The 19752-nt window shown below is 38.4% G+C and overlaps 1 protein-coding gene across 1 annotated transcript in view; it reads right to left on the bottom strand.

The window, feature by feature from the left end:
• The window catches only part of LOC114149257 (poly [ADP-ribose] polymerase tankyrase-1-like), a 78635-nt gene that overhangs the window by 4741 nt on the left and 54142 nt on the right, over positions 1-19752 (bottom strand). The window contains exons 10-26 of the mRNA XM_028024956.1: positions 19405-19526; positions 19226-19317; positions 18300-18378; positions 17741-17912; positions 17097-17176; positions 14117-14262; positions 13849-14014; positions 11700-11919; positions 7975-8084; positions 6902-7090; positions 5662-5742; positions 5037-5223; positions 4537-4616; positions 3559-3679; positions 2110-2207; positions 1467-1541; positions 1182-1287 (exon numbers count right to left, since the gene is read on the bottom strand). Of these exons, the coding sequence (XP_027880757.1) occupies positions 1182-1287; positions 1467-1541; positions 2110-2207; positions 3559-3679; positions 4537-4616; positions 5037-5223; positions 5662-5742; positions 6902-7090; positions 7975-8084; positions 11700-11919; positions 13849-14014; positions 14117-14262; positions 17097-17176; positions 17741-17912; positions 18300-18378; positions 19226-19317; positions 19405-19526 (2124 nt within the window). The remainder of the gene's footprint in view (positions 1-1181; positions 1288-1466; positions 1542-2109; positions 2208-3558; positions 3680-4536; positions 4617-5036; positions 5224-5661; positions 5743-6901; positions 7091-7974; positions 8085-11699; positions 11920-13848; positions 14015-14116; positions 14263-17096; positions 17177-17740; positions 17913-18299; positions 18379-19225; positions 19318-19404; positions 19527-19752) is intronic.

Genomic DNA, 19752 nt, shown 5'->3' with positions numbered 1-19752 from the left:
GGATCGCCTCTGATTCACAAAGTGTGAAAGATGGGGAGCATCACAGGATGTTTTTCCTGGGAAATCTACGATCTAAGATTACTGAAGCCAGACAGGCCATTTCAGGCATCAGAGAAGCCAGATTATTTCCTGGGATTTCCAGCTCTGCAAGCGTGCCGCCTTAAAAGAACTACTCTACGCTGCGGTCCTGAGGCCGCTGTCCCCAGTAAGCCGTGTGGTAAAAAGGAGAAGGATGATAAACGAGATCCGCTCAAGCTGGAAGAAAGAAAACGTGGAAGTACAAAGTTGATCTTCCGGAGCACGAATGGCTGAACCTTGGCCAAGCTGCGTTTTGTGTCTGTCAAACAGGAGAAAGTCACTACAAACTGCAGGGAATCTCCAACATGGGTGGGAAAATTCTGCCTCATTTTGTTGCTCTTTCTCTCAAATAGTGAAACGTTTGTAGCTTGGAACAAATTTTGAGGTTTAACTTGTTTTATGGTCATTTTTTTTTTGTTTTTGCTTTCTGGATCAAATCAGAAAAATAAATATTTTAGAACCTTGTAGTGTATAGTAACCACTGTCTACCTTCACATTACAGTAGAGTAAAAATCACTAATACAAAAAAAACCTGGCCAAAAACTGGCATTGTTAAATTTACTTCAATTAAATAAATACAAATTTTTGCACATAACTGTCAATTTTGACCAACCAATTAACAGCTAAAGATCTAAATACATCTAAATTTGTTTAGATTTTTTAATTTAATTTTTTTTAATATAAATTCATTATTGTATAAAATAATAGCAATAATAAGCTATGTGATACTATTTAAATTAAACTGATTTTATAAAGCATTGAAATATTTTCTATTAACACAAAATTTTACAATATAACTTGGGCTGATGGATACATTGAACAAAAATAAAATCATTTTTTATAAAAGCATAAACAGAAAAATTCATTGTTTGAGATAAAATTATACATCATTTTTTATGTTTCTAAAAATTGTTTAGATTTTATTTAATTTTTTTTACTTAATTATTAAAAACTTGATAATAAATTTAAATGACCTAGATAATAAAATATGTGTATTTATTTCAATCAAAAATAGGTATCATTCTGATTTTATTTTATTTTAAAAAGTTTTAATTAAATACATAAACATTATTTTCATGTTATTTATTTATTTATTTTTTTACCATGAAACAGCATTCGCTCATTATGGTGGTTGTGATTCTCATCAGCGATTTCCTTCTGCCTGTGTGCGTATCGCTCACGCAGCTTCTTGTTCACAACCTTCTGAATCTGCAGAGAGGAAGAAAGTCAGCGGGGAAAGTTGGCAGAAGGTTTGTGGAGACGTTTGTGCAGAAGTATAAAAAGTTGACTAAATCTTAAGCTGTAAGCAGTAACCTGGTTAAAAAAGTGATAGCACGTGTCTTTATGTGCGAGTGCAGGCTGAGTGTGAGAGCGTTGCCAGTCTGCACCTTAATGATGTTGTACCGGCTGAAGACTCCGCCTGCGTTGCCTCCGTCGCGGTGTTCTCTGATCGTGCTCTGCAGCTGAGGGCGACATCAACAAGCGGCGGCGCATTAAAAACAAGAACAAAGCACGCAGGAAACGTGCTGCTTATCTGCTATCTCAGCTGCTACAGAATCCATATATTGACTGCTGATGTGGAGCAGTAACTCATTAAACCAAATACCTGAACGGGACCCGAGGGAAATTTAGAGGAATTCAGCTGCAAAGGTGAAGCCTCAGCAGGAATGCAAGAACTGTGCTGCGCAGACTTACAAAAGTACGGAAAGTGACAATGGAAACAGAGCCCTAATGAGCGAATCACAAACTAGAGTCAAGTCATTTTACGTTGAAAATTACCTGTGAAATTCCAGTTAACATCTGTCACTTCTCATTAATTTAGGCCCGTTTACACAGATATCTGCTGTCTCCTTCAATCACTTCTTCTCCATTACCAGAGTAATTCAGTCACTGATACTCGGAGCGGCTGCGACGCTGTTTTTTTGTGTCTCGTCTACTCACTCGAGTGTTTTCCGAGGAAAAACTAAATGCATATTCATACTTGAAATGGAAACAGGCGGATTGCGAAGTGAAATGTGAGGACGTGCTTACTTCCTCTTCCACAGATTGGAACTCCTTGTCGTCCGGCGCCAGGTCGATCAGCACCGTGCCCTGGCTGGAGCAGTGGAACGTCAGGTACGGGTTTCCACCTGAATACACAGATTAGAAAACTCAGAACTCAAATGGTGCAAATGGAAAAAATCTGAGCATGGAATTAGAGATTACATACAGTATTCTGTTGCACTCTTAAGAATCAAACGCTTCGTTCATCTTTTAGCTTAAGACCTAAAATAGCTAAAGTGAGGGCAAAGTTTTGTGGATTTTTCCAAATTTCTAACAAAAATAGTGAAACATCATAGTTAAAGAAATTTAAAATGGGAAGTTTTATGCTAATCACATTCCAGTTTCACTACTCTTATTCACATCTTCAACTAAACTGATAAGAGTACATTAGCATTTAAAAATGCTAATGTACTCTTCTACAAATCTGCTTCTCTACAAAAGCAGATTTGTAGAGAGAGAATTCAAATACAACTTAAAAAGAACGGAGATTTTCAAAAAGAAAAGCCAAAAAAATTAAAAAAAATTAAAATCCAGACTAAAATCATCCCATTTGTAACGGCTACATCATTCTGTTCATCTTTGTTAAGCCTAAAAATGTCATGTTTAGTATAAACTACACTAAGATCTGGTCTAAAACAATGTCATACAGTGGTGGCAGCATCATGCTGTGTAAAATCTGAACAGGACAGAATGGAAACAGAACCAAGGCGTATTAATTAAAAGGAATCTCTTTTGTTTAGGAGTGCTACGGCCCTGGGCCTTATGGGCTGGGTTGCAGGTGTCATGTCTGTCTTTGTGCTCCTCCCCTTTACAGGTGCTGCTGATTTGTTAATTTGGAGCACAGAGCATTTAAACCTGACCCCTCCACTTTCTGGGTCGCCTTCGGCGTCCACTCTGCTGCTTGATGCTTGTGGTGTTTTGTTGCCAGGCCTCAGCTCCCCTCCTTTTGCACATTTGAGTGTCTGTTTTTGCACTTCAACACTTCCACATGCACTCATACACCACATCCAAGCATTTGCATTACACCACTGATACTGACATCCACAATCCATTGTTGTTTTTGTTAATAAATATTCCTTTTTATGCACTTTAACCACTGCATGGTCTGACCTTGAGCCAGTCGTAACAAGGTGTAATTCTAAAATGTTATTAAGTTTAATGGACGGACTGAAGAATGGATATTTATTTATTTTTCCCCCCCCCAAACTGGGAATAAAATTTGTTGAAAAATTTATTCTACCTTTATGGCTTCAACACAGAAAAACACAAAAGTGTCTAAAAAACTTTATCAAACATAAACTGAGACTTTAAGATTCAGATGATGCTGCAATCTATCACTGTTCCAACATTTATCAGGAACATGAGCTTATATAAGCAGTAATTAAGCAATAGGTGTGTGTGTGTGCGGGCGTGTGTGTGTTGGTGTATTTTCCTGACCCTGCTGGCCGCCCAGCAGCCGCTCGATGCCCTTAATGAGTTTGTGTCTGTGGCCGTAAGCGTTTATGCCGATTTCCTTCAGCTCCTCGTGGCCCATGTCTGCCAGGACATCCAGCGAAATCTGCCCGGAGACAAACGACACGCCTCGTCAGATTTATGCTACAGAGAGAACACAAACTGGAAAATAACACACTGTGATGGATCTACCATACCCACAGTAGATGTACATTTGACAAATACATGCATGCGCATCATTTTAAGCCGATCGTAAAGAAGCAGCACTCATTAATAATGACAGCCAGAAAGATCTGTGACATATTGGAGGAAATAGGGCTGACAAATATTCATGAAAAGGGAAGGAGGGAGGATGAAAAGGTCACCGAACTGTTGGCAGTAATCACAGAACTGATATGCAAATAAATTATGGCGGATTTTTCCTCCTGCTTCGCAAATTTGTTCACAAAGATCAGATGGGAGATACGGCTCCTCGCTGATAACAGGAATAAATCGGCGCTTCCTGAACGGCGTTTGTGGGGAATCTACTCTGGCACTCGGCCCGGTCTTTTCTTCCTGTGGAAAAACGGTTGTCTTCCTCTCCTCCTGTTCGTTTCTCTCCATTTGTCTCCTTCCCGTCTCTCTGCCCGTCTTAGCTATCTAGAATTTTCTAATTAGGACTAAAAACAAATTACAGATGAGGCAGATGGGAATGCCATGAGGTTTGCAGATGCGTGCCCACAAAAACAAACCGTAGTAAATAATAAATGCAGACGACTCATTAAAATGTTTATAGCCCTAGAATAAAAAGTTACAAGATAACCACTGTCCTCAGGTTTGTGGGATTTAAAATGTTTTTTTTTTAATCCCAGAGGAAAGAGTCAGTCCCTGTAATTAACAACAAATATGAGCAATGTAAAATGGAAGCAAAACAAATGAAGTTGCAGAAGTGAATGAGTTGAATGAGAACGTTTTCTAGGGTACCTGCTCTCTCTGGAAGATGTCTCGGAGGTGTTCCAGTCCCAGACTCTTCAAGAACTGGTTGATGGTCATGTCGAGCAGAGCTGCACAGACAGAGACGTCAGTAGATTCACCAGAGGCTGTTACTCATGTGAAAACAGCCTAAAACAGCATTTACACACAACAACGAGGGATTACTCATTAAAAAGGTCTTTCCAGCAACTTTTACTGGAATTTTACCCAAAAGATATGCCTGACCCTTTATATGTTTTCAATATGCAATGATTTACAGATTTACTACATGTTTAGTTTATTACTAAGTTGATAAAAATAGGAAAAAATGTCATAATTAATTAATTTTAACGTTTTTATATGAAACAGAATCAAGATGATTTTGGCCTTATGGCAAAAGGTTTGGACACCGTCTGTGTTAATATTTAGTCTGTTTAATTCTTAAATAAACATTTGTTGGTCAAATAAAAACAACACAACCAAGACTTTTGAAACTAAAACCGTTGGCGTACATTCGCCCTCCTTCCTGTCAGACCCCGAAGCTCCGTCGGCGACGCCCGTTGCCCCGGCTGCGGCGATGTCACCGAGAGGCGCGGTCAGGTTGTCGATGCTGCTCGCCGCCGACAGGCAGGATGGAGACGGAGACGGCGAGATGACCACGCCACCTGCTGCACCTGAACTCACCACTCCTGCGCTCACCTGCGTGAGAAAGGGAGATTTGATTGTTTCGTTGAAGCTGGAAGTTGAAGCCAACAGAGAAACTTCTTAGCGCGCTCACATGCATCAACTAGTTTGACATTCCAGCTGAAGTTTGTGCAGCTTTCATGTCCTGCTGCTGAGCTGCCAGTTTGACTGATGGCTCCGCTGCTTTCATCTCTCCCTCTTCTGTGCGTTTCTCACATCCGATTAGTTTTAGTTTACATCTTTCACTCCCAACTAAACTGTCTGTAGAGTTCAAGCTCGAGTCTGAAATCCTTTCAGATATTACGCTGGAGCTGACTCTTCTACTTCTTTTTTTTTTTTTGGTGCTTTAGCTCAAAGGGCGCCTCCTAAAGATGGCTGCACATGCTGAGATCTAACTGTCTGCTTTATGTGTGTTCAGAAGCCTTCACTTAAACACCGCTGATGGGAACTCACCACAGTGGCCTGCGGTTTCAAACAGCTCGGCAGGGCGTCTGGTGGCATGGCGTCAATCAGCAGCGCTCTAATGTCATCCGCCTGCAGCAGCGAGAAACGGAAAGTGTGATAACTTGGAAACTTATAAAGAGTTAGATTCCATCTTTGTTTTTTTATGCTTCGACTTAGATACAGTTCTTTAAAAACCAAAAACCTGAGTTCATGTTTAGACTGCAGGTTTCCATGTATTTCATTGGTGTTTTATGGAGTAGACTAACCCAAAGTAGCTCATCATAATGAAGTGGCAGGAAAATTATTCAAATTAGAATCTGATATTTGTATTGGCCCCCATTCCTCAGGTCAGAGACAATGAGAACTTTAAAACAGATACAAAACAATGTGAATAAGCTTTGAAGATATCACAGAGAACCGATAAATTCAGATAGAGAGGCGCAAAACTACAAATCTAAGCCACCACTTTCAGACTTTTAAATAATAAAAAAAATTGTTTACAAACTTGAATCAATAACCTTCTTTTGCTTCGCATCTATATTCTGTAGATCTAACTCAGAGGTCAGCAACTTTTTCCATTCAAAAGCCACTTTTGTCCCTACAAAATAAAGCTCGCCTAGAGTCGCAAAAATCAGTTTTCTAAATATGTACTACATAAAATGCTTTAAGAAAAAAAATTAAGCTAAGATTTTAAAACAAAATTAATCCACAATTACCAGAACAACAACTATTTTTCAATAAATATGAAAAGTAAAGAAAACTAGGTAACTTAGTTTGAAGCTAGTTATTTTTAAAAGTCTGTTGTTGAACAGGAATTTACGAAAAAACTCCTAAAAATGATGTAAGAGCCACAGTGGAGGAGCCCAAAGAGCAACATGTGGCTCCGGAGCCGTAGGTTGTCGCCTCCTGGGCTGACTCATAAAATCCCAATAAAACATATTGCTGTTTGTGGAAAACAAATGCTAAACAAAAAAAAAAGTTAAAGGGCTATGAATGTTTTTACAAAGTGCTGTAATAAGGGAACACCTCTTGCCCACGGATGTCAGCAGCAAAAGTTTTCTGTCCAAGACGAGCTGTGGATTCTCAAATCAAACATGGAGTCAAGGTAGGGAGCCTCATTAGTGAAAAAGTACAATCCTTACTCTTACATGTTCTTCTCCTGGTGCTCCGCTGGTAAACGTAATGAGCTATAATCACTTGGAGACGGTTATAGTTTCATACAGGGAACATTTGGACGGCCTGTTGTTACCGTGGCCAGGTCCAGCGGCGTCTGTCCCTCCTGGTTCTTTGTGGTGGGATCGGCTCCGTGGGCCAGCAGCAGGGCACAGAGCTGGGTGCGGCCTTTCTGCGCCGCTTCGTGGAGGGGCGTGAAAGCCCACTTGTCGGTGGCGTTCACACAAGTGTTGTACTTGATGAGCAGGGCGGCGATGTCCACGTGCTAGACGGAGAAGTGAAGAGGGACGAGATGAGAGCGGGGATCGAGACAGATGAAAACCAAAAAAGGATCAGAGTTGTCTGGTAACTATGACATCTGATGTTATGCTGAACAAAAATAACAAAAAAAATTGTCAGGATTCTTGTTTTACTACATGGCTTCCCTCTGTTGTTTGTCCTTGATTTCCTTCCTCAGCATCAAACACACTGTAACGTGTTTATGAGGAACAGTGGGGAATGCCCTAGTGTGTTTACGTTTGTGTTCTACAACGCAGAGCTCATAAAGTGTTCATGCAAACATGCGCTTCATAAGTTTTTTAGTAGCGCCATGCTGCCTAAAAAGGAGAACTGTTCCGCTCCGAAAGCTCGTGGGATTCCAGATGGAGGAGAAAAAAAAACGACTAAATCACGTATCTTTTCTAGAGAATCTACACATACACTGATTCATACAAGGGGCAATTAAAGAAGAAATAACCAAATTTGTTATTATATTTATCACATTACACCATTTTATGTTAAAGACCAAAAATGTAGCAAATAATTGTGACAAGGAAGAAAACTTGCACATCAAATTTTTGTTTATAATTCAACCCGATGAACATACTTAAAATTCAAGTAAAAAACTTTGTTGCTTTTACAAGGACTCCAGTAAAATAAAGTTAATTTACCTTTAAGGTTTACAGCAGTAAAGCAAATTTCACAACGGATAAAGCTAATTTGTTACTCAGTCCTAAATCATAGGTCAAAGTTTATGATGTTAATGCTGACCTTCAGGTTTAAGCAGCTCAAATAGGTGAGCTGATTAGCGTCGTTTGTAGAATGATCAGGGAGAACGTGTCAACAACTTTTATCCCTAATCTCATATAAATGCTAGGTGAAGCATCTCACCCCGTATGAAGCCGCGTTGTGTAAAGGAATCAACCCTCCTTTATCCTGAGCGTTCACGTCGGCTCCGTGCTCCAGCAGATACTCGGCCACCTCCAGGTTGTTGTAGCCGGCTGGAAATCAGCAAACAGCAGAGAAGAGAGAAGAAGCAACACTGTGACGTTAGAGATGAGGAAGCTGGATCAAATATCCATCTGTATGAACTGAAAAAGTAACTGAACGTGTTTGTTTGTTTTTTCCTTTACAGGAAAGTGCATTGAGGCAGAAAGTGTGCCAGTGTTTAAGAGTCTTCCAATCTACTGAATGAATGAATGAATGAATGAATGATTGATTGCAGAAACTATGGATGCACCAAATGCTCAGATAGAGAATTGGTCCAATTTTCATCTTGACCAACTAGTAAGTCTGATTCGATGCGCTGTGGAAGTTTTTCCTGAGCGAAAAAAACTCTTCAAGGTTTGAATGAAGTCGGGGGAAGCATTTCAGGTGGACTTTAAAAGTAAACTGGATTTACATTAAATAAAAAAACAAAAAAAATAAATAAATCAACATGTCTACATTTATTTATATTCTTCTCAACAATTGACGCTATAATCTCTGTTAGAATTACAGCAAATAAAACCTTTACAATTGCTGATCAGCTTTTTGCATGATTCAGGTGATATTTTGATGATTTTTCTTTGGCGATGTACTCCAGGTCTACATCTAAAACCTAAATTTGCCAGGGTTCTGAACAATACTAACTGTAAGGTATTCTGAGGGTATCAAACAGTTAAAATCTCATATGTTGACAGAAAATACAATTTGCTGGAAATCTTAAAAATAAAGAGAAAAAAAGGTTTTGAAGAACCTTAAACATTCTGGGGCATAAACTTTGGATTTTATTGAAAATTTTAAATTAATAATAATAATAATAATAATAATAATAATAATAATTAAAAAAAACTTGGTTGCTTCATGATGTGAATGGTTTTGTTTTTATGTCTAAAACTAAAAATATATCAGTAAATTTTTTTTTTTTACTTTGTTTCTATTTACTCAATTCCCATTTTTTACTAAACCCATCTTATTGTTATTTATGTCTGTTGCAATTGTTTCTTTTTGAACTGTTAAAATTGATCACACACACAATACTAATTGTTCAGGAAATGAGTTTAAAACCAATATTTTTTTTAAAGAGACTCTAAAGTTATCTAAAATTCATAGTGTTTACAAAAATCAGAAATGAAAATTGGCTTAGACAAAAACCTGTAAGCAAAACATTTATCTGAAATATAATTTATTCTCACAAGAATCTCTACCAAGCGATTAAATTAGATGCTCATTTTGGGAAGCTCTGTAGAAGTAAACACAAGAAAAATCATAAAAATAAAAACAATGTAGAAAGAAAAAAACTGCAGTTTACTTTCCAAAAGTGTTTTTTTCCATTTATGCTGTTCGCTGGTGTTTACATCAAATCTGTTTACAGCACAGGTTTTTATGCCAGAGTTTGATGCTAAAAGCCACTTAATGCTGACAAAAAGAGCAATAAAGCCAGTTAAAGGCCAAACAAACCCGTTCTGATTTTATACGTCTATAATTCCCATTAGAAACGAAAGCCTTCTCTGGTTTGTACAGACGGATGTTCATTTAGGTATGAATCTCATTAAGCCATTGCTTGTGCCTGTTGGAGCCTGAGAGGTGTCTTTGGTGGAACAAACAGATTTGTTATCGCTCTAACTGATGACACAATGATTACAGATGCTGAATATATAAATAACAATGAGGCTTGTTGAGCCTCGGGGCCAAAATAACATTATTTCTGGTTGGTGAGACTATTTGAGGTCGCCTCGCCTTATCTGTAAGCACAACAGAGATGTAAATCTTTAAACATTTGGCTAATTGGGGCATGATTTTAAATAAATACTTACATTTGTAGCTAATATTTGACATAGAAATTGTACAAGATCCCCTCAAGCAGCTGTGTCTGAATGTTATCAGCAAGCAGAAACTAAAAGATCATTAGCTTTCTTATGCTGATCAGACAAATAGGTAAAGCTCTTTTAGCTTCATTTTTACTGCTAGAAAATTTATACCATTACAAAAAACATAAGTGTCAAATCCTAAAGATAGAGGAGTTCTGGTAAAACACTGATCTAGATGTTATTACATAACTGAGCCTGCTGGCCAATAGGATGACTTCATCCTGAAGGCTGCAGTTGCGTGGTTGTGTTTACTTCCTCACTGTTGGCAAGACGCAGCACCAGAAAACAAAGGGCGGCTTTGACAGACAAACTGGAGGAGACTGAGGGAGTGATTGGCATCAAAAATATACTTACTTTCACTTTCTGACGTGTTAAAGGAAACACTTTCCTGGCTGCAGTCTAAGACGAGGTTACCTACATTTCCATTCACATGCTGCAGCATTCTCAGCCCTTTTAGATACTTCTATTTGGTTGGATGTTGAAGCACGTTGAAGCTTCACTGGTCAAACCAAACACCTTCTGCAGAAATCTTCTACATTCAGACGAAACAACAAATGAGCTTTTTGGGCTCAGTGATGAAAAGCCTGTCTTTAGGAATCGACGTGTCTTCAAGAAGACGGTGGTGGCAGTAGAAGTCTATAGACTTAGACTGACTTTATTGTCATTTTGCATGCACAGGGTGTATACAGAACGAAATTTCGTTGCATACTGCTCAGGACAATGTTTTGAGCTTCCAATAGAACTATTTTGCTGCCCGTAATGCTGGAGCATTGCACAAAGTGGAATAATTAATGTCAAAATCCTTAAAAATACATAATTAAAAGGCAAAATAATAACTTTAAAGCAAATTGACTGCATTATGTTTGTATATAAAAAAGGTATCTGCATTAATCATTTATGGAGCCAACACACTTTACAAGATGTTGCAATAATTGCCGTCGGCAACATCATGCTGTTAGGCTACTATTGATAACACTGCAATAAGTGGACAGTATTGTTGAATTTCAACAATAATATGTTTGAAACTTGGAAATAAACTGGGTGTTACTACAGGAAAAAAAATTCAAACACGCTTTGAAGTCATTTTAAATAGAAAAAGCCTATTCCTATACCAATATTGTGTGTGTGTGGGCGTGGGTGTGTGTGTGTGTAAATAATTTTACCTGGAGGACTAAAAGCAGCAGAATACATTCAAATCTGTGTTTCCAGTTCCTAAAATTCACTGCCAACGTTTGTTACATAAGTAACATCACACCACCAAAAAATATTATGAATCATTAAAAACTCCAAAAGCACTGAAATTATTTTAAATCTGAAGTTTATGTAAACTTCTGACTGCAACTGCATGCCTTGTTCAGCACTGCAGTCTGTGTGATGAATATTTATAAAAGCTATTCCATACTGAAAATCCCTGATTTATGTAAACATTTCTGAAATTAATGTGCACAACAAATAGCTTTGATAATATTGACAGTTTGGAGAACTATCATTGTGGAGTAATTTTTTTTATATACAAAATGCTTAATTTTATGCTTATTATTTTTGCAATCCATCTTTTCAAAAGGCAATAATGTTCTATTGGTCTTTATATATCATTTATAACCTGATTTTAACAACAAGATGAAATCTGAATATCTCAGGATTAATGGGCCTTTCTGATCTACAGTGTATTGGAAATCTTTGTGATGCTCATTCGACTGGAACATTGTATTTTCACCCACTAAAAGGGATATGTGTGTGCTTGTGCTTTTGAGAACACACTACCTGCCAGGTGCAGCGGCGTCGAGTTGCGTCCCTGCGTGTCCCGACAGTTGATGTTGTCCGGACTGCACAGCTTCTGCACCCGAGCCAGGCAGCCTTTCTTCGCAGCGTCCAGCAGCGCGGCGTCTCCCCGCAGCAGGTCCTGGATGTCCGTGTCGCCATCCTTCACCAGGTCCAGGGGCGTGTTCCCGTCTCGGTTCTTTTTGGTGGGATCTGCGCCGTGCTGACGGTGGGGAAACAACAAAAAAATTCAGCTAACAAAAGTTGGAAAATGCTCCAAAATTATTCACTGTTAGAAGAAAACACAAAGCCAGTAAAAATGCCAGAGCCCTGATGCCAATAAGAATAAGAGGATGACATTTGATGAGTAAGATGAAGACATTGGACAGTCCTCAAGGAGTCGGTGAGATAGAGAAATGATAATAAAAAGCGGAGATGTGAGGAAGAGACGCTCAGTGAAGCAGAAACCACAAGGGAAGAAGGCAAAGCAGACACTCTCATCGCTCAACGTTCTCCTAGGTTACAGTTTCTACTTGTCACTTCATTGGACAATTTAAAATGTCCTCATTAGGACTGGATGTTGTGGGACCATTCCACTGGGTGTCCACCGGTATCCTGGAACTGTCCATTACCGCACTGCTGGTTCTAAAGCTGTTTGGATCCTAATGTCTAGTGGGAGTTTTATTCCCTACTTTATGATTTCATTCTGACAAAATAATTTATCATCTGTCTAGGAAAAAACAGCAAGAAAAACATTAGAAAATGACAAAGATGAAATATTTTTGGATTTTAGCAATCGTGACTCAAAGAAAACCCTGATGTTTGTCAGGCATCCCAAATAGCAAAATCAGCATCTTTTAAGCTTCACTGAACTATAGGTATGTTCGCAGGAGTCAAGGTGAGGCTTTCAAAGCTAGAAACACTGAACAAACAGTCAAGCAAGGTGGTGGCAGTATCATGCAAATAGAGAACAGGGTAAAACAAAAAGAAGGATGACCACCTAGGAAGAAAAAATTGAGTAAAAGGGAATAACTTGTTGACCAAATTTGCAAAATCACCACAAATCAGCTGTTTCTCTAGAGCCGATTCCACACAAACCAAGGATTGTATCAAAAGTCCTTTATCGCTGTCTGGTAGTTGAAGGTATGCCTAATTCTGTCTAATTTCCCTCATTTGAATCCTAAACATTGAAATTTACATGTGTAGAAAATAAAAAATCTCTAATTGATTCAGACTCACAGCAAAAATAAATTATGTTTTTCAGAAAACATCAAACATGTCCATCCAACAACACAGATTGATCTTTAGTTTAGAATAATTCATGATGCTTTATCAGGGCATCTACAGGTTCAAGACAGACTCAAGATTCAAATTCAAGACAAATTTCAAACTTTTTATAACCTTTTTAACAGCAGCTAAACTAAAATTTAAGACAGAAAAAACTGTAAATATATGGGATGGTTGGGGTGATAGGTAGGTAGCTGCCAACGCTATATTAGCATCTGGTGACAGACTAAATTTAAGACCTGTGATTGGTGAATTTAAAGCACACTTACATTTTTCAAATGACTATGTAGACTTGGCAGCTTCTGCACAGTAAATATCCTAAAACAACTGTGAAAGATCAGCATTTCAACAAGATCGACTGAGGCTTTCCTGTAAATGAATGCCTCTTATTTGAAATCAGAGAGTATTTCACTAGTTCAACCAGAAAACAGTTTAATGTTTGATAAAACATCATCAGATGTGATTAAGAGTGTTAGTAAAAAGGAGTTTTTACACAGCTTTGACATCAGCTCTCACTAGACTCTCGCCGTGTCGACTTGTGTGGACGTGTCAGGGAAAAAGGAAGCAGTTATTCCAATTAGAGTTACCTTTAGTCTGATTTAATTGGTCTGCAGTCTGGTCAAGAAAATGACTTATTTAGTGATTTCGCTGGCAAACATTCCACTAATACTGAATAATTGATTGCTTCATCAATATAAGGCAGGAGATGTTGTTTAATTTCAGTAAGTGTGCTTGTGCTTCAAAATCACTTTGATTTAATTTCCAGACAGGTTTGCATGCGATTTACAACTTAAATGGCCAGCACAACAAACCGCCCTTAAAAGATCTGAATTATATTTGATGGACGAGGAGTTTTGAGTCCAACCTTTAACAGCAGCTTGCAGATCTCGTATTTGCCCTTTGCTGCAGCTTCGTGAAGCGGTGTGAACTTCCATAAGTCGGCCACATTGACTGAGGCGCCATGCCGGACAAGCAGCTCAGCCACCTCGTAGTGACCGTAGGAACAGGCGTTGTGAAGAGGAACCAGGCCGCTATCGGGGGGACAGAGTCAAAAATAAAACTTGTTTGCTAAAAATCTGTATGCAAAAAGAATTTAAAAAAATGAATTGAATGTTTCTCTTATTTTCACACACCCTTTATCCTTAGCATGCACGTCGGCCCCTTGGTGCAGCAGGTACTCCACCACTGACACTCTGTTGTAGCCGGCAGCGAAGTGGAGAGGAGTGGAGTGCCGTCCCTCTAGATCCCTACAGTTCACATTCTGAGCTGTGCACAGCGACTGCAGAGAAACAAGAGGGAGTAAAGAATCCTCAATCAATACATTCAACATGCACACTGAATTGAATGCACACAAATGCTTAGAAAATGAATGCAATAACTTAGTTCTTTGTTTTAGAGAAACATGTTGAACTTAAACTTAAAAGATTACAACAGGTTTCTACTGTTGATCCTAAAAACTGTCTGGTAAACAGCATAAGTTGATATCAACGTTCCTAGTGTTACTGAATTGAGTAAAATACAGCAGGATCCCATACCTTTGATATGAAATAACATTTTACGTCAAAGTTTTCAAGAGATAATTTATTTTGAAATAAATTTAAAGTATTAAAGCAAAAGTTTACCAGGATGGCAAATGTTTTTTACAGTAGTCAAACTTTTTTCTTTTTTTTTACAGTGGCTTAAACATCAGTCTACCTGGCTGGATACATTTAAAGATGGAAAGATGAAGAGACGGATTTTAAACAGACAGAAGAGCAGATGAATTGGCAGCAAGATATTCATTTATGTCATTAATATTTCAATGTAGTGATTTTTTTATCTGTGCAAGTTGATTTGTAAATACAACTTAACTGGATGAATAAATTTAGCTTTTAGACAATACACAAATAAAAATTAAAAACTGAAATGTTCTATTTTCCGTTTACATACTTATCTAGATCTGGAAAATATTTAACTCAAATTCCTACTTTTCCAAGCCAACAGTAATCTTGGCTGGGCTACATCCCACTTGTATGTATTTAGTCTAAATCTCTCTGAACAAGTGTCATCAAACAGGCTGATCATTTATGAAAGCATCAACAGCAGCTTCATAAACATAAACACAGGATTATATTTTTCTGCATCTGAGCTCAGAAAAACATACAGTGGGTGACAAAAAAAAAAAAACAAGCCAAAGCATAAATAAAAGAGCAGAGCTCATCTCCTCCTCTGCTAATCTATCAAATCATCATCCGTTCTGGGCTCAGAGCCTCTTTTGACCCATTTAACAACTATTGTCTAAAAACGAACATGGAAACAAGCCAGGCATCAGTCTTCTGTCTCCCTGGAGCGACTGTTACCTTCCTCTGGTATTTGTTCACTATCACTGGGAAAAAAAACACAAAATGCTGCATGGTTCATTCAATCATGAGAATAAAGGTTTTATTATTCTTAAAATAAAAAAGGGCAAAAATAAACAAGTCCTTCAACTCAGATTGAACAATAATCACATGACATTTAACAGAGCAGAAGGAATCGCTCTAAAGGTCAGGGCATTTTTATTTAACACAGAAAAAGAAAAATCACTGGCTCTACTGCAACCAAAGGTTCATAACCAGTCTATATCAAACTGTTTACAGCTGGGCATACACAAGAGTATCACAGCAGGTGTACATGATTACTCAGTCTCATTATTGAACGAACACAATAATGAGACTGAAAGTGATGTCTGGAGCCTGCAGAAAGAAGATAGGAGCAGCTTGTGAGAGATTTATAGAGGACATTTAAAACATTTCTAAATCTGGCAGATGAAGACAGGAAGATGCTAAAAGAAATGGCCAAGAACCCTGAACGATCCTGGATCAAGCTCCACCAGGTTCCTGCTAATGTGGATATGAAAGAGTATATCTGCACAGCCATGTTTGACTTCCTTTAGAGCTGGGCAAGGAGGAAACATTTCCTCTCTAAGAAAGCATAAAAGCCAGATTGATGTAAACTTCTGGAATGGTGTTCGTTGGACAGATGAGTCTAAAACTGAATAATATGGACGTGTTTGAATCCAGAAAAGAAAAAAAAACACTGTGATGCTCAGAGAAGCTAAAAAAAAACTTTCCATTGCTTGAACTTTTCGCAGGATTTAGTTAACATGTTAGTAAGAAATTGGAAAAGTGTTTCTTGTTTGGAACGGTTCTAGAATCGTGGCACTAGGAAAGTTGCCCCAAAATTAACAATGTCGACATCAGAGGCAAAACCGAAGAGCCGCCCTGCAGGAAACCATAAACAACTTACAGTACAAAAACCTCAAGCCAATTTTCAAGCACACTATTCTTTTGCAGACTAGCTAGCCTTAACATCTTGCATTTATCAAGGCAGCAATTAACTTTTCTGTATATTAAAGCACATAATTATAAACTGAAATGTGAAGCCACCTGTCTGTGCCGATCTGACTGGGACATTAAAAGGAAAATGAGCCTAAACACAAGAACAAATCTACAACAAACCTGCTTCAAAAAACAGAAAATCAAGGGATTATAATTGCTCAATCTAAGTTCACACCTTTTACTTAACCTTTATTTATACATGAGTTAGTAAGAACACATTTTTATTTGCAGAGGGAAGCAATAACACGTAATAAGAACAATACAATAAATAACAAATATTAACAACACTGATGAAGTTATAAAACGTTAAAAGAAATACTGAGACAAAGGCATAGCATAAAATTCATGTTACCGTACATTTTAGCTGAAACATGCAGGTTTCAGTAAGCATCTTCTTTAGAAAACCTTTAAGTGTTTTTTATTATTATTTAACACCTTAACTGTGCAAAAACAAATGTCTGCAAACTTCAGTAGATTCAACCAATGCTGTAAATGACTAAAACTCCTCAACAACAATGTAAAAGACAGAGCAAGTTAGTCTGTTATAGCTGCTAACTTTGATTATACTGAGTCAAGATGTGTATTTATATTTCCCTTTTTATGAACGTTATGTCTTACCATATCTATTTGTCCCTTTATGCTTTTGAGGTAAATATTTAGTTGATTTCAGACGTTAGGCTGAGTAATCCTCCAGTGAAAGGCTAAAAAAATCATCCATCATTTAACAGAATGCGTTACAAAATAAATAAACTACCTTGACGGTATCCAGGTCTCCAGCTTTGGCAGCTTCCAGAAGTCTGTAGTCCACATCAGAGTTTCTGACCGGGACGTTCTCTGTAGAGAAGCGAGCCAGAAGATCAATGGAGGCGGCAGAGCCTGAATATGCTTTGGACAAACATCAGTAGGAAGAAAAAAAAAAACTAAAAGATAACTTCAAACTCTGAGCCGCCTGTTTTAGGAAGGGAAGGAAGGAATTTGAATTCTCTTCACATGTACACAGAGATATGAGTGAAACAATTTATACATGGGTGATGATCCACTATAGAGGATAAATTGCCTTTTTCCCTTAGTGCTCATAAAGTAATGTAAAAACATGAGGGGTTTAGATGAGGACAAATACATTTTGATGTAATTCATTCATTAAAAAAACAAACATTTTACTCAGAAAATCCTGTGAGAACTTGTAACGTCGAGTCTCTTCAATCCCTAGTCGGCTCACTCAAAGCCTGCTTACCTCCCTGCTCTTTCACAGTGAAAATATCAATATCGACCTTTCAGAACAATTCCCGGATAATCCTCCAATCTGCAGCTGATGCTTAGCAACCAAACCCCAGCACGACCTACACATGTGCTCTTCCTGCTACCCTGCCGCCGCCGCCCACACAAAGCGCAACATACCATTGAGAATTTGCTGCACGGCTTCGTTTCCCATCTGAGCGGCGGTGAAGCCCTGCAGGGACACCAGCGTGGCGTCCGCCCCGTATCCTAACAACAGCCTGCAGGTCTGTAGGTGGCCTGCCAGCGCCGCGCGGTGCAACGCCGTCTGGCCCAGCGTGTCCAGGGCATTTACCTGCACACACAAACATCTCGCTGTTAGGACTCTCCAAGTAGCTGCTGCACTTTATGTACTTAAAACTCACATAAATGTTCCCATTGTTAATGATTTACATATATTTTTGAAAAAAAAAAAAAAAAGATCTGCATGTGTGCTAAGGAAATCATTTCTGGGTAAATTAGATTTAAAAAACCCAGAACCCAAGTAACCTCCCATCAGTAAAACACAGAGGTGAGAGAATGATGATCAACCAAATTATATTGCAAAAACATGATGTTTGATCTAAGAAGATATTTAAGATGAGTAAAATGTTACTTTTGCGATTTGTCAAACTTATAATATTGAACAAGTAGCTAAATTAAAAAACGGATATGAAAAATACATTTAAAATGACTCGTTTACCTTTGCTCCATGTTTCTGGAGCACCTCCATAATGTCATTATGAGCCCGCTCCGCTGCTACATGAAGAGGCGTCATGAAACTAGAACCAGAGAGCAGATATGGCAAGTTTTAACACCAACTGTTCGCCTCCCAGAAACATTGGTTGATTTCCTTTAAACAGCATCATCACAGATTTAAATACAGATAAAATATCTCTGTTGTTGAGTGAGGCCTCATGGCGGGCTGCCATGCTCTTTATTGGTTCTTTACTTTTGCTTAATCACTCCAGAGTAAACGCTCAAAGTGTGTTTAATCACTGTTTGCGAAGAAAAAACAAGCTAAACTGAAATCCAGACATTTAAATATGGATTTTGTAGACAAAGAACCATAAAATTGAAGCAGACGTGCCAACTGTTGCAGCGTTTTATCTAAAAACAGTAAAGCTTACTTTCCTATCCATTTTTTAACAACCCAGATCTATTTGGGGAAACATTTTTTAAAGAATTGTGCTTGCAGCAACAGGGCGAGGAGGGGTTGTCTTTGGTAAATCCTTAAAAAAAGGGCTTAACTTGAGAGGTTATGTGGTATTGAAAGCTTCATGTTTTAAAACTGGTGTACCTAGAAACTAGACCACCATTTTCAACCCAGCCTGTGACCCACAGGATGTTACATCCTTGTAAAAAACAGAAACGGTCAAAACAAGTTTTATGGCTTCAAACTAAATTCAGACCTGGCTCATAGTCTTGGCCTCAAAATTAATCTTGGACCGGCATCACACTTTCCTGATTAATTCCTTGCATACACTCGGGAACAAACTCTCCTTTTGATTATTCGAGTCAGAAAAGCAACTTGTCATCTTCACCTCTGAAATAAATCAGTGTCGGGGCGCGTCTGAAATAACATCTTGGCGTTTATGAACGGTACAAGAAGCTGAAAAGAGCACTCACTCCTTGTTCTTCTCATTAACATTGGCACCTTTCCTCAGCAGCAACTCTGTGACCTGTTTCCGTTTGGGGTGTGGCGACGCCACTGCACAATGCTAACACGAACACACACACGAGAGCGTTAGACAAATCAGTGTGCCTTCAGTGTGTAAGCATGTGAGCAGCACAAGTGTTAATCTCACCAACGCCGTTTCGTGTGTGTGAGGGTGTTTGAAGTTGATGATCTCCAGAGCGAGGGTCTTCTTGGCCTTGGTCATGTCTGCTTCTCGAGCTGCTTGAAGCAGAGAGTGGCCCTTATACTCATCTGAAGGAACAAAGAGAAGAAGTAACTATAAATATGCTTACAAAAAAGGAATAATTTGTCAGTTTTAGTGCATATTTGAGAACTCCAACATGAGTTTTTTCAATTCTAATCCTAATTAAAGGTAACATGAGCGTGAGTGGGAATAAAAATAGCAATAGGTATTTTGTTCCATATAACACTGTAGGAGTGTAACAGGTAAACCTTTTATGGATGCAAACTCGACTAA

The sequence above is a fragment of the Xiphophorus couchianus genome, chromosome 8 (genome assembly GCF_001444195.1).
Source record: "Xiphophorus couchianus chromosome 8, X_couchianus-1.0, whole genome shotgun sequence".
Lineage (NCBI taxonomy): Eukaryota > Metazoa > Chordata > Actinopteri > Cyprinodontiformes > Poeciliidae > Xiphophorus > Xiphophorus couchianus.
The sequence above is the reverse complement of the archived record's forward strand: the minus strand, read 5'-3'. Positions and strand labels throughout refer to the sequence as shown.